General features: G+C 44.2%; 1 protein-coding gene across 7 annotated transcripts in view; it reads left to right on the top strand.

The window, feature by feature from the left end:
* The window catches only part of LRRC71 (leucine rich repeat containing 71), a 382,267-nt gene that overhangs the window by 72,091 nt on the left and 294,373 nt on the right, over positions 1-15,803 (top strand). For all 7 annotated transcript variants that reach the window (XM_085640082.1, XM_085640080.1, XM_085640079.1 and 4 more), the window contains one exon: positions 12,284-12,358. In XM_085640082.1, the coding sequence (XP_085496208.1) occupies positions 12,284-12,358 (75 nt within the window). The remainder of the gene's footprint in view (positions 1-12,283; positions 12,359-15,803) is intronic.

Here is a 15,803-nt window from a genome sequence, read left to right as displayed (position 1 = left end):
CAATAGGACAGTGGAGCGCTTACATATAATATTAAATGTTTTATATGTATTAAGTTGCTAACTATACAGAATGCATACAGTAATCAGGTAAGTGCTCGCCTGTGTGTGCTTTACCTATTATTTAATGCACTGGTGTAATTGCAATGCTGCAGGGTCACTTTACATGCACAAATTCTGTCTTTCCTCTTTCTTTTAAAGTACTAATCATACCACCCCTGCTTTCCACTCTTTACTCTCCATCCTCTTTCCTTCATATCTCTGTACATAGGTCAAATAAGCACTCCAGTGCAAAAAAAACCCAAGCATTGGCATAGCCAATAGGTCTCGCTTTTGGGACCTTATAAGTATTTAGTTATGCAGCACAATATCCTTGGTGCAACAAAATCAACCGTTGCATGGCTAAACACTTATAAGGTCCCAAAGGCGAGACCTATTGGCTATGCCAATGCTTGTTTTCCACTGACTTCAATTGCAAAGTTATGGAAGCTCGATGGCTTGTCTGCGGGATGCGTCCCTTTTAGGAAGCTTTGTGTCTTTGAACCGTTTCTGTGTTCGGTCTTGTGTGACCCGCACGTATGGGTACTTTTCGTTTTCTAATTCCCGGACCACAATGCCCCATTTTTCAAAATTAGACTTTTCTCCTAACACCATGTCAGCTTGGGTAGATGTCTTCCATATTTTTTGAGTATTTTCCATGGTGGGTTGCTGCTTGTTCACCTCAAAATGTATACTAAGGAGGTCATTGCTCGTTATTTGTGTTAACGAGGGGATGTGATAAAGCAACTTCAACATATTTCCCCTGTTGAGGGTGTCTGTCCTTTCACGTGACTTATACTGGGGACAGAATATAACTGTATGTGCCATTGATATATGAGACGTGCGGTTTTCCTCCAAGTGTTTGGCTGAGCTCCCTGTTTTTACTCTATAAATTGTGGCAGATAAAACCTGCCGAAATGTATCATGGCTAAAATGCCTGATAATGACCAGGTATGTGGATTTTGGTGTGTGAAATATTAAACCCGAATATCATTCACTTTTTTCTCGTACAAATTCCTAATTGGAAGTAATTTATGAGGTGCAATAAAATCCAATCCAATATCCCATATCAGGCTCAATAGGCCATTATTTCTCCGCCACAACTAGCGCCGTGATATCCCAGTGGGATGAATGTCGCGCTCTATAAATAAAACAAAAATAAAAAAATTATCACTTAATTCTTTTGATTACGAGTGTCTTCTTTTAATTACGAGTGTCCCGGTGCTGAATTCGATAATCAACCTACCCAAAAAAATCTGATACCAAGTTGTTTGAACTTATCAGTTGCAATAATTATTCCGTGTTCTGCCTGAAAAACGTGGCCCAACATGAAGGTTTTGTTGCTGAACTCTACAACATCTAACACTCTCACTATGTCCCGGGCATTTTTCTCTTGGTTAACATGGCTGGTTTGATCAGCTGAAATGTACCCATGGAAAATTGTGAAAGTGCAGTGTTTATCTCAAAACTCCTAATTTCTGGAGCTACCTTACATATCAGAATTGACTGGGGCCCTCGTCAACCAAGCCTAAGATTGTGAAGGATTCATTTCAACAGGCTGTGGCCAAGCATCATCGAAAAAGTTTCAACTTCTGCGGAATAACTTGTAGCTTTATTGTGATATTAATATAATCAATGAGGAAAGAGCAATCCCAGGGCTTCTTAACCATACTGAGGAAGGTCCACACACAGATCCACACCTTTTTTTCTAAGGAAGCCTGACTTGGGAATCCGGCTGTCTGTCCTACGCTTTGCTCTTAATAAAAAGATGGATGTGACCAGTCTGCAAAATGGGAACGGTGAGCACTGATCGCTTTTGCACATGAACACGTTTGGGGCCAGATGTACCACCCTATTTTGCATGCGCAAACGGGTTTGCGACCCGTTTGCGCATGCAAAATATCACAGGGCCATGTACAATTTCTAAATAGCGAGTCCCAATTTATTTGCGACTCGCTATCTACGAATTGCCAGTCTCTATTAGGAAGGGGCGTTCCCTTCCTAATACTGACCCCAAAGCCATGTATGAATGTTTTGCGACCAACTCGCAAATTACCACCCTCTTCAAGAGGGTGGTAATGCACCTGCAAAAATGAAGGGGTCCCCTTTCCCTTTGCAAATGCAGGGGTATCTTTTTTTTTAGGGGCAGAGCAGTGGTCCCAGGGACCACTGCCTGCCCTTAAAAAATGTAACGTTTCATTTTTTCTTTTTTAATGCATCCCGTTTTCCTTTATTGAAAAGCAGTCCCAGACATAGGCCATCATCCCTGGGAGGGCCAGCCATTCTCAATGGGGTTGCAAATTGCGAATGGCTCATTAATATTCATGAGCCTCGCATTTTGCGACCCCATTGGGAATTGCAATCAGTGTGTCTGACACTGTAGTACATTGTAAATTGCGCCTCGCAATTTGCGACCCGCAATCGAGTGCAAATTGCGGGGCGCAATTTACAAGGGTCGTACATCTGGCCCTTAATGTTTTGAAGACACCCCTCTTCAATCCCGTGCATACTTGTCCTCAGAAATATAAAGGTTTTGTCTCTCAGGATCTTGACTTATTCTTCCGAAGGCAGCGAGTGACGAGGCAACGGACCACCAAAGAATACCCTGTTTTATTTGACATTTCTAAGTGCTGTCAACGACAAGGGTTAGTCTTCCCCAATTTAACAGTGCTCAGTTTACCGACCTCTGAAAGATGGAAAGCTGAGTCAACCTTGCCGGGATTTGACCATCTCACCCGCAGGACCCTTCATGTTTCAGCCCCAGGTGACTACAGGCCATGAGATTGAAAATAAAGCACTAATGGCCCAATGTACAAATACTAATTCACAAACCAGAATGTGCAATTTCCATACTGCCTGGTCCGCCAAAAAGTATACAGTGTGACCTGTGACTAATAGGTTGCACCGCAAATTGTGCATTCATAGGAAATTTGTAAAATGTCCTGCCACGTGAATAATAATGATGCAAGTCACCCCTGTGAATGATTGTATCTCTGTCCAGGTATTGGCTTTCTCAAACAGAAAACATTTTTAAATAAAGGGACAGGCGATCCTTATAAGAAGTGCTTCCGGTTTAAGAACTCATCAGGAGAGTTTTCTTAAACTCCACCTGATGTGCAAGACTACCCCATTCCGATTCTCACAGTTTAGGCTGCCATACAGTCCGCGTTCAGTTTGCGAATCGTACACCACCCCCTTTGAGGTGTCCATATTTGATCATTGGTTAGCGACCGCCACCGTGGCTGCAAAGCATTGATACATCCCATTGCGACTCCCAAATTGGAGGGGAACCACCTTCTTGGCTTTCTCTATTTCTGATTCCTAATGGGTCGCAAAGATTTTTCTGAATTGGCAAGAATTTTCTGATTCATAAAAGGCGAAGACTGAGGTGTAGGCTTTGCGGCCTCAAAGAACTTTAGTACGAGACCCTAGATTTGGTAATATTTTTATTTCAAAATGTATCTTTTCTGTTGCACATCAAACAATTCCAATGCCTGAGAAGACATTGTTCTTTAATATTGTATTCTTACTTTTCTTATCATATCTGAATATCGAATCCCGCCTGCACACAGTATTCTTTTTATGTCAGAGACATGGCTGCATGATGAAGCCTTGGCTGCGATCAATCTAGCCCTTCCCCCGGAGTACGTGATTTATACACGTAATCGCAACTCGCGAGCTGGTGGTATTGCGGCCGCTGTTAAATCCTGTTATCCATGCTTATGGACGGTTCTGGATATAGCTGGCTGCGAAAGTGCCCATTTCCGTATTAGTCCGCATTTTACCTTTTCTGGACTACTCATTTACCGGCCACCAGGGCCGGATGCGGCTTTTAGATCTGCTCTTCCTGAAGCTGTTAGCGCTCTAGCCCTAAGGACTGCTAACTTTAGCATTATCGGTGATTTAAACCTTCATCTTGATGCTCTCCACTCTCCTGCGGCAAGTAGCATTCTTGCAAATCTGGAAGCCCTTCAGCTATCTCAGTTGGTTAAACATTGTACTCACACTGGTGGGCACATTCTAGATCCTTTTTTCACCAATCTATCTATGGTGAAAGTGATACCCCCCAGGCCTATGGCTTGGACTGATCATCACCTCATAGAACTACATCTTCGGATCGAGGATTCTCCCCTTAGAGTAGCCGCGCCCGCGTCTCTTAGACGCCCTTGGAAAAAAGTAAAGTTAGCCGATTTTCATCGGCTTCTTGGTCTACATCCTTTGGGCCCTGTTACGGATGCCGAGGCGGGCTATGATCACTTCTGCAGATGGTTGACGGGAGCCTTAGACTGCCTGATTCCTATGACTGAGAGTAAGCGCCGACCCGCCGGACCCAGTCCCTGGTATGATGACTCACTTCGGCTCCAAAGGAAATCTTGTAAACAAGCGGAAAGAGCCTGGCGTAAGTCATATCTGCCTGATAAAAAACTTTTGTATCTTGCCCGGATTAAAACATATCACAAGGCGGTCTGCAAAGCCTGTGCCGCCTACTTTTCTCGGGAAATTAATAGTAGCACTAATCCTACTAAATTAATATTTAAGGTGCTTAAGGATTTTACAGCTAGTAGAGCCCCAGTCGCTGATATTTGTTCGGCCACCCATTGCGAGGGCTTGGCAGCCTATTTCGTAGAAAAGGTAGAGGCCATTTACCGTTCTTTCGCTGGTTCATCTGTATCCCTGGAGAAACTGGTTTCCGGCCCGAAAACTACCATGTCTTTACACTCTTTTCCTAAGCTCTCGATGGAGGAATTTAATAAAATTGCGGTGAAAGTTAAATCAGGTTCTCCTATAGATCCTTTACGACCTGCTCAATTTAGAGAATCTGCGTCACTCTGCTTTCCACCGTTATGTGATCTGGTCAATCTATCTCTGATGTCTGGTTCTGTTCCTGGTAGTTGGAAACAAGCTCAGGTGATGCCTATTCTAAAAAAACCTGCCCTGGATCCTCTAAAATTTGAGAATTATCGCCCCATCTCTCTCCTTCCTTGGGTGGCAAAACTGACTGAGGCCCATTTCAACACTATTCTATGCAAGCATATCCATTCTGCTAATATTCTGGATCCTTCTCAGAATGGTTTCCGACCTGGCCATAGCACTGAGACTGCGCTTCTTTCTATGGTTGAGTACCTGCGAACCTTGGTGGACTCTGGTCAAACGGCGGCTTTAGTGCTTTTAGATCTTAGTGCCGCGTTCGACACCGTTTCCCACGCAATTCTACTACAGCGTTTGGTCGAGGTTGGTGTCGATCACGTGGCACTTGAATGGTTTCGATCGTTTCTATCTGGCCGCTCTTTCAGAGTCATTACCCCGCCCTACCAGTCTAAACCCCATTCTATTACACAGGGTGTCCCGCAGGGGTCTGCTCTCAGCCCCACACTTTTTAATATCTATGTCCAGCCGCTGGCTGCTGTCGTCAAGCGCTGTAACCTGACCATGGTGTCTTATGCTGACGACACGCAGCTAGCGGTTGCAATAAGTGGGGCGTCTGACCTAGAGGCCACTAGGTTTCGTGAGGGAATCAGGTCGGTGGCCGGCTGGTTGTCAGATAATTGCTTGCAACTGAACGCAAAACAAACCGAGGTGCTTATTGTCGGCAATCAGAGCCATATGTGGGGTGATCATTGGTGGCCATCTGAGCTTGGCCCTGCCCCTCTTCCCGCCTCTGAGGTAAAAAATCTAGGCATTTGGCTAGACTCCAAACTCAGTTTTGTTTCTCACACCAAGAAAATTGCGGCTATGTGCTTCGGGACTCTCTGTAGGCTTAGACCAATTCTCAAATTTTTCGATGCTCCTACCAGACAGCTTATTGTACAAGCCACTATCCTGTCTCGGTTGGACTACGCGAGCTCTCTTTTGCTTGGAGCTAATCAGGCCGAACTCTGTAGACTCCAACGAGTCCAAAATGCTGCCGCCAGGGCTCTGGTTGGCTTGCCGAGATTTTGCTCGGCAAAAAAATCCATTTATGGACTTCACTGGCTCCCTGTATCTCAGAGGATTAAGTTTAAATCTCTCTGTCTTGCATTTAAAATTCTGAAGCACTCTTCTCCTCTGATTTTGGAACATCTTATCTCGCCGTATGTACCATAGCGGTCCTTAAGATCTTCAGGACTTCATTTGGTTACTGTTCCACGCTTTAAAAAGGTTAGGGCTGGTGGCCGATCTTTTAGTGTGCTTGCTGCCAAGCTCTGGAACTCACTTCCTGCCCATATCCGGGCCATTGATGAACTCCTGACTTTCAGGAAGGCCATTAAGACCCTCCTGTTTTCTCCGGATGCCTAGTACTGCTATGGCCTGCTCATTGGCTTGCTTGTGTGCCGATCTCTTGTTCAAGAAGCGCCGGGACGCCCCTTTGCTGGGGCAGCTGTGCGCTATACAAATCCGGCTAACATAACATAACACAGTATCACATGACTGCCCCCAAGTCCTTCCTCTCCTCCTCTCCCTCCCCTTTTTTTCTTTCTTTCTTTTTTATTTATTATAACACCCAGGACATTTTCCAAAGGCGTGCATCTGGCAGTTCCACTTGTTTCACTTCGTCCAGTCCTATTTGATGAGAAGTCCATCTGCACAGCCTTGCCGTTTGCGCCGCGTGGGGGCCAGCTGAAACAGGAGACCGGCAGGTGGGAGGAGGACTACACTCCCCAGCGGTCCAGTGAGCTGCTGCACACCGCCTTCACTTCTCTAAGTTCTAGGAGGTGCCTACAAAAGCCTACAGGTATTCACGCAGCGCAGGATGCGCACAGGCGTGCCCGGGCCAAAGGCGGACCAGTCCATGCCCGTCAGAGCCCAGAAGAGGCTGGGCTGGGCCACCCCTCCAACTCCTATTTTCCGGGAACTGCTGAAATAAGGCTTGTGAACTGCATCAAGCATCTACTGGACCGAGAGGCATTGGAAAATGAGTAAGCGTGAAGCTACAGCGCAAACCACAGGGGATGTTATAGTAAATACTCTTGACTCTTTTCTAGTCAGGGCCGCAAGTGCGCTATCACATGAAATTGAGCTTACAGAGCGCCGGCTTTCATTAGAAGAAGGGAGAAGATCTGAGCCCCTCCTACCATCCAATTCCCTTTACCAGTCTCCACTGACAGAAGAGCCTAATCTTAGTGCCACCCCAAACTGGCCCGGAACTGTGACTTTGACCGTGCCTCCTCGAGTGGAGTCTCCAGGGTTCAATGGGTTGGAAATCATCCCAGTGGTTAAGAGGAAACGTATCACAGGGAAACAGAACTCTAGAACGAAAAGGAACACACGAGCGATCAAGCCTCCCCATGAGGCTTTAATAACGACAGTGCCTTCGACGGGGAAAAACTGTATGACGGGGACTAGTGAGGACATGATCTTAAAATTGGAACAGATGATACGCGGCCTAATTGAGCCTCTAAATTGTAGACTGGGGAAAATGGATGAAAAAATAGACCTTTTTATTAAAGGACGTTCTATTGTGACGTGCCCCACTCTGCCGCCTTCAGCGGAGGGCGTCCCAGTGGGGCCCACAGGGGGAAGTGAAAGAAACATAAGGCAGTCAATTCAGGCCAATATTCCAGTCACCACAACACCATCCATAACTCATCAGCACATCTCCCCTCCTCCACTTCTCCCACCGTGTAGAGTCACAATCAATAATGCACAACCACAAAACACCAGCCTACCCCAGGCTATTAAACCCATTACTTCAACAACGGAAGGCAGAGAAGGGGGGGTCAGGGAAAGTACTGCTTATTCCTTAATTTTGGCCAATTTTCCTCCGTTACACAGAGGTCAAAGGGAAAATCCGGACCAGCTAATGAACAAAGCTGTACACTGGTTTAATAACCACCTTAAAGGCCAAATGTCTTGGGGCTTCAATGCAGGAAAGCACATCATAATGGCCAGAAGGGTGGGATGGGTGAGCCCTTCTCCTAAGGATATCAATGGAGACTGCGTGGTCGTTAATTTTAACAACCAGTATGCTGTAAGAAGCATCCTGAGAACCCTCACAGACAATCCTCCTCTCTCTACGCAGATCTTTGCCTTCCCATTGGGGAAGTTTTATAGTGCTGTACCATCCCTGCACCCCCGAAGCGTGAGATTGCTTAAGAATTCCCTACGCCCCCCTTTCTTCCCATTACGAGAATTTCCTACTCCCCATAGAATAGCGCAGAGACTCAAGTTAGCCAACAGATTTGCCCCACTGTATGATCTAGAGGCCTGCGACTGACTACCTATGGGGGAATACACAGGTATCTCTACCACCATTAGCGAGCCTTCTCACAACGCCGTTGCACAGAATACTTGAGGCCCCGATAAAGCAATCTAGGGGGACACTAGTTAATAATCTATCAAATACAAATCGCCTTTTGAGCAACTCAGGTGCATCGCTCCCTCAGAACCAGACGGTCCAAAGTAAGAGGGGGATATACCGAAGCCACGTGCTACGTGGCAGGCCTTGCACCAAAGTTGGATAAGGCAGAGTGGATAGCCTTATGGCAGGATTGCAATATTATATGTCTTCAGGAGACATGGGGTGTGGACCCAATATTCATAAATGGCTAACGCCCATTCCAAACTAATGCAATCCCCTCTCTAGCAGGAAGACCTAAAGGGGCCCTAATAACTTTAATTTCAAATACGCTACCCATTAAAATGATAAAAACCGAAAACTCCTCCCCTTGCTTTCACTTTCTGGATTTTGAAGGAGGACGTCATCAGCAGTGCCTATTAATAAACGACTACAATCTTAACTTTGGGGCCAATATGGCGACAGTTATAGATACACTAGGTAAAGAACTCGAGAAATTCATAAGGTCCTTGTTGTGTAAAGCTCTCCATATTATATGGTTAGGTGATTTTAATTCTCAACCATGGCCCAACTCAATGGACATGGTTTGTGGTATGTTTCACAATTAGGGAGACCCACTAGTCCATTTCAAACACCATGAATATGGGAACACCTTAAATAGGTTTTTAGCTTCAAGGAATCTGTAAGTGTACAATAAAATAGCAGCAGGAGGACTAGAAAAAACTTTTTTTTCGGGGTGCCTCTAACTCCACTTTACATTTTATAGTGGCATCCATTAACTGTCAGGACATCTCTATCACACAGACACTTTATTGTCAAATTTTAGTGATCACATAGCATTATTTCCTGAGCTTTCTGGCTTCGGAATCCTTCCTATACAAGCTGAGAGGGTACCAAAACCAATTTTGGCTAGGTTAAATAGATATCAGCTGAAATGGGAAAATATAGATAAAACCAAAGCCATCAAGAAAGCCATAACTAATAAGCTCACTCAGGTCATAAATTGTCTGCAGCAGGCTACTACTCCAGAAACTTTAATTCATGACTTTATAGAAATTACCCAGGAGATAAAATCAACCCTTTATCGGCGTACATCAAAAAGAGACAGACCAGATACACGATGGTTTGATGCAAACTGTACTCAGGCCTTAGATAACTTCTGTGGGGCTCTGAAAGTATCACGTAGAAATAAACCCCAAATTAAGGAATTACGAATGGTTTATAAGAGAGCCTGCAAAGACAAGAAGGTGAGCTAAAAGATGAGGCATGGGAAAACCTGGCTAAAGCCGCATCCCTTAATAACAGCAGGGACTTCTGGAAGGCAGTTAATGCTCCTTTCTTTAAGAAAGAGCAGGAGAAACATACTAGACAACCATGTGGATGAAGACGCATGGGTGTCGCGCTTTGAGGTTATATTCGGGGGCACGATTATCTACGAGACAAATTTAATATCCTTGCAGAGACCCCGTTAACTCTATAACCTTTAACCTGGAGAAAATAAGTCTTGCCCTGGCCAAATCCAGTCGTGTCAAAGCTCCAGGCCCAGACGGGGCCCCAATTGACTTGTTTTGAGAACATCAAGACTTATGGCCCCCATTGCTAACTAACCTATTTAACGCAATCGTTAAGACCGACCCACTTCCATCATGGAGAACAAGCATTATAGTGCCAATATATAAAAAAGGGGATAAATCAAACCCCCAGAACTATCGTTCCATCTCCCTTCTGGACTCTACTGCTAAACTTCTAGGGCGTGTCCTTCTTAACAGGCTAGAAGACTGGGGATCGGAAAACAACATCTTGATGTCGTCCCAATATGGATTCCAGAAGGGTAGAGGCACTATTGACCAATGTTTAAATTTAAACTTGATGATTTCCAAATACACTAGAGCTAAGAAAGGAAACATATATATGACCTTTATGGACCTTTTGGCAGCCTTCGACTGCGTAGTCCACTCCGAACTCAAGACAATTATGGCTGCGATGGGACAAAACTCCAGGTTGATCATCCTCATAAGACAAATGTATGTACAGGCGACCACAACAGTCCACTATGGAAGGGATAGGGAATGCACTAAACCCTTTAGGATAATGAGAGGAGTCAGGCAAGGCTGCGTCCTCACTCCATTTTTATTCTCACTTTATACAAATGGAGTGTAGGATGTCTTAAAATTATGTACTCCTGACGTGCCACAGTTTCCCTCAGGGCCGCTACCAATCCTGGCTTATGCGGACGATGCCGTCCTGGTAGCCAGGACAGGGGTAGCACTGCAATGCCTAATAGACACTTTTGTGGCCTTTATGTCCTCCATGGACCTCAAGGCCAATGAGTCAAAAACTTTCATTTTAGTTGCAGGACTACCCCCCCAAAAAAGCACACCATCGTTCCATATCGGAACCCGTAAATTGGCCGTTGTGGAGACATTCTCGTATCTAGGGGTTGTATTTGACTTTAGACAAGCCTGGTCAGACATGGTGGGTAGTAGGGTCCAAACAATGGAACACACTATGGCGGCAGTCGCTGGTTTTATTTAAAAATTAGGCTCAAGGCCCCTAACAACAATAAACAAGATTTATAATGCCAAAGTGATTTCGGCAGCCACCTATGGGGCAGGGGTTTTGGGGAACAGCACCAATCGACTCCTTACAGAAGTCAGAAAATAGGTTTCTCAAGAGGATAGCCTCACTCCCCTCCTCTTTTTCAAACCACATCACTCATCTAGAGCTGGATATGCCCTACGTGTCTGACCTGGTGAGGGTGACCCCGATCATGCTTTAGCATTCTATATGGAACTGGGATACAGTGGACCTTAATCAATCCCTCATATTACATTGTCTTACATTGGATAAAGCTCAAAAGATCCCCTGGTTGGAGTAGGTAAAATAACTTTGTACTCACTAGGACTCCCTGAACTGTATGCAAACCCTACCTTGTGCTCCAGGTTCCCTAAGAAAAAGCTAAAGGCACTAGTATTGACAAAATTAGCACACGAAAGGGACCAGTCCCATAAATTAGAAACAGCTGTAAGGACCTATCACTCGATTCCACGAGTGATAGATGGCGAATACTTTTATCTGGACTCAGTTAGGAACCTGCCGCATAGGTTTATTTTATTAAAGTTTCGTCTAAACTTAATCCCCCTAATGCTGGGTTTCCCCCCAAAATAGTATGCTCATAGCGGTTTGTCAAAATGTCCATGTGACAACCTATCATCCCAATCTGATCTCCATCTTCTCTTTTTTGCCATTTTTATAAGGACCAGAGACGCAGATATATTAAACCTCTCTTAAAGGGCCATGATTTTAAGCAGTGTCGCTTTGTCCTGTTTTATCTGAAGAAGATTCATGATCCTTTAGTATGTTTCTGTGTAGTCTCTTTTCTATGGGCCTGTGAGCGTAGGAGACACCTACTAGAATTGGAGACCCATGCTAACTGCTAGTTTTAAATATATTGAATATAGGATGAGGGGCTTTCTCATAATTTTTATGTGTGTATTTTCTAAAATGTTACCATGTTTATTGTATAAAGATCAGCCAATGAGTAGCGTAATCTGTACAGACTAATTTTACATTTTATTGCTTCGGGTCTGAATTTGTACATTGCACTGAGAAGAATGTCACTGTTTTAATCTTTTTTTAAAATGTTTACTTTGATGATCTATGTTTCAAAATTAGATTGAATAAAGTTATCGTATCGATACAGATGCACATAGCCAGGTACCAAATGCTCCTGTCGCTTCTTATGTCTGTTATATCGCATGCCATTATCCTCAGTATCTGTATGTACCACATTATTGTACACATTATGCAACTATCGGAGGTAGAATCTTTTTCTTCTCCTTCCTCATTTCCTCTGTGTTGTTTTTCATTATAAAAACCAATAAAATGTATTGAACACAATAAAAATATTGTACTCGAAGATGTGTGATTGTGCGAATTGAAGTTAACACATTGCCCTGTCTCCTTTTTCAGGCTGTGGAATGTCGCCCTCACCGATTTTACCTTTAGCATGTTAATTGGTGTCTTGCACCTTTGTACACGCCTGAAGTAAGTGCCTTTGAAGTACAGCAGCATAGAGCGCTACACGTTCCTCCACTCTCACAGTGTCTCGGAAGGAAGGTTGTGGGTTCAGCTTTCTTGACCCCAGTACGTTTCTTTTCGGTTGGATTTTTTTATACTAGTAATGACTGTCACTTCAATTTTAATTTTATTTCTTTTGAAAAGCCAATCCATAGCATTACGAAATCATACAGCCTTAATTGTGATAAAACTGGCCAATGTTTTATGCTAATCACTGTTTGGCGAACTTCTCTTGTGTAGATATAGCCATGGCTGCTTTGACGCGCTCCTCTTCACAGCTCACTTCACAGCTCATCTCCTTCTATGGCTGAGGCTTCAGTGAGACTTTCCCTTGAATTATTCCTGTTTGTTTGCACTGGGTCATGGCATCTGTTGTTTTGTATGGTCAAGTCGTTTCTGTAACTGATTTTGGTAGGTTGGTTGTTCATTTTGTATGCCTGTGCTTGCCTGCTTAGTTAGCTAGATGCACTACAACTCAAACTCACGGAATATTGCAGATAATAGGGAAAATTCACCAAGGCACTTTCGGCCCTAAATATATGTTTACAGTCGGAAATCAAAAGAAATCCTGTCAGGCGAAAATGGATTTACTGCATCATATTTCTCTGCCAAAAATTTGAAGAAATGCTCATGCAGTAACTCACTATCAGTCCGTGGGAAGTGGGTACCAAAATCCGTGGTTAGCTTTTAGAGATTATGAACACCCACAAATGTTTACATTTGTGGGCATTCACAAACTCTAATCCTAAAATGATTGGAGGTGTTCTCCATAAAGCGGCTGGAGTAACTCCCTTTCTTGAACAGGAAAGGTAGCAGCTGACTTTCAAACTTAGGGGAGAATTGGGAGAAGGGGTTTCTCAATGGAGAAAAAGAAAAGAAATGTCACTGGTTGCCATTTCCCCCAGTCTATGCCATGTAGAAATCCACACTGGGGAAACGGAATCCCAAGAGATTTGTCACATGGCATTCCTACAAGTAGCGCCTGGAAATCTGCCCCTAGCACTGCCTTCCATGTATCCTACTAGGAATGTCCGTGATTCCAATTTTGAGAATCTGCACCCATTTCGTAAAAGTACTTTTATTGGCTTAGATTAACTATTTGTTTTTAATGTTCCCACAGTCTCTGAGTATCTGTCTATTGTTTATTCAATAGGGTCTCAAGGTAGGAACACAAATCTTAGGTTTGAAGAGGAGGCTGCTAGAGAACCTTGTGGGCCCTAGTCAAACCCTCTACATTTGTTGTGCAGCTGTCTAATTGATTCCCATTTCACTGCAAGAAGCAGTCCTCGGTACAATGAGTCATTAGGTCTCGCCTGCGTTGCAGCGCATGCGCTGCTTGCTTGCGAGATCTATAGTTGTTGTCGTTGGTTTTCTGTCGGGTTTCTTTGGAAGCGGGGTTGGTGACCGCCCTGTCTCCCTTAGGCCCCGCCCACTCGCCTAGCGTTGCAGCGCATGTGCGCTGCGTCTCTTCGCGTTGTGTCCTTGTCTCCAGTACCCAAAAGTATAATATCATTATTTTACTGTTAAACTGACGTACATGCCAATAAAAAGGAGTTAGAGACAGGAGCACGGCACATTTATTGCAGCTCCGAGCCTCGCTTCACACATGGAATAAAGCCGTCTCCTTCAACTGCTACATATAACATCTTGAATCCGCACTTCATGGTAGCGTGTACTCATCACTTTTATTGGGAAGCTTTCTTATTTCTTTCATGCGAAAGAAGACCTCTTCATTTTATCAAGTATGTATTTACAGGGTGGGAGACAGCACTCCGGGGCCATGCCCCTCCACCACTTTGCGACTTTGGGAACGCCCCCTACCCTGTGTAATCCGTAGGTAGTACGCATCCAGCTTGGGAAGCTTTCTTATTTCTTTCATACGAAAGAAGACCTCTTCATTTTATCAAGTGTGCATTTTAACCCTAGTTTTATTCTGTTTCATTAGTCAGTAAAATCAGTAGTTTTGAAGTGCTTGCAAGGATATATATTTATCGGCTTATTTATTCTTTCTCTTTCTGGACAGAGAAGGGCGCCGTCGAAGATGAAATGGGCGAACCATGGATGGTAGAAAGGGAATGGGTCGATAGTGTGACACAAAGTAAAGGATTATGACCAGGGGCATAATCATATCATAACAGTTGCCGGCAAGATTACGGTAATGCTAAGATATCTGCATGCTGTGCACACATGACGCCATACTCAACGCATGCAGCGCCTACAGTTGCTGTATAAAATTAAGTGTGCCACACTAGCCCTAAAGTCAAGTGAGGGGCATAATCATTCAGTTGCCGGTAGGGTTACGGGGTATAAATACAGTGTTTAAAGTTCCAAATGTGCACATACACACACAGCACCACACTCACAACATGTGCAGCGCCAGCCGCACAAATAGTAGTGCTCTCTGCGGCAGCTAGCAGACAGCACAGTGGACCTCTCTCCAGTGCAGGACTTGAATGATTTCTGCATGGACCTGCTATTAATTTAGAGCATGATGAAAGGAGCGGTGGTTGGGCCGGAGCTGTCACTTTTCTAGAAAGTCAAAACCTTAATGTTCATTCAAACTGTGTACTACCTCTGTGTCTGCAAAGCCAGCACCAGCCACGTCACATGTTTGCAGAGAGAGTGCGGCTTTTAAATTACTCAAAATAACACGAAATAGACAAAATGAACACACTTCTCGTTTTGTTTAGAACAACTACATAATGTGTCTTAGCCTCACTCTCCTGAGGCTTGCCCAATGCCCGGTGCAGGCTGCGGCGGCTGGAGCAAATTTTTGTTGTTGTTGACCCCCCACTTCTTGGGGACATGCCTGGCATTTTTAGGACATACTGTGGCAAACAAGGGACTATCTGGCCGAACACTGCAGTCAATTCTGAACAAGCATTTGCAATGCAATGCAATAGGTCTCGCATTTACACAAGTTTGAGCTATTGACATTGCAAATAACAATGGCTTTTATTTTTGATTCGTTTTTAAAACATAAATAAAAGGCATTGTCATTTACAATACCGATAGCTTAAACTCTTGTAAATGCGAGACCTATTGCATTGCAAATGCTTTTTTTTGTTGTAAACATATGTTTACAGGTGAATATGGTGTCAATTACGCTTGCTGGCTAGCCACTGATGTTTACAAATATGCATTTGCTACTGCTTATTTGTATGCCACATCTGAGCCCAATCAGGCAGCAGTAAACTCCTTGCCAAGAGTGGGAAGTGGGAGGACCTATGGCTGGTTTTCCTGAAGAGTTTTTCAATACATTCAGAGTAGTGGGTTTGTGGGCGTTCACAAACTTCCCCACCCTTGAAATAGGCTGAAATGTGCTCAACCTTTGCCTGCAATAAATACTCTTCCAGGGTGAGATAAGAAACAGAAGGTTCTCCAAAGGGAGAAGAAATGTCTCCACTGGGAT

The sequence above is a fragment of the Triturus cristatus genome, chromosome 12 (assembly GCF_964204655.1).
Source record: "Triturus cristatus chromosome 12, aTriCri1.1, whole genome shotgun sequence".
Taxonomy (NCBI): domain Eukaryota; kingdom Metazoa; phylum Chordata; class Amphibia; order Caudata; family Salamandridae; genus Triturus; species Triturus cristatus.
The sequence above is the reverse complement of the archived record's forward strand: the minus strand, read 5'-3'. Positions and strand labels throughout refer to the sequence as shown.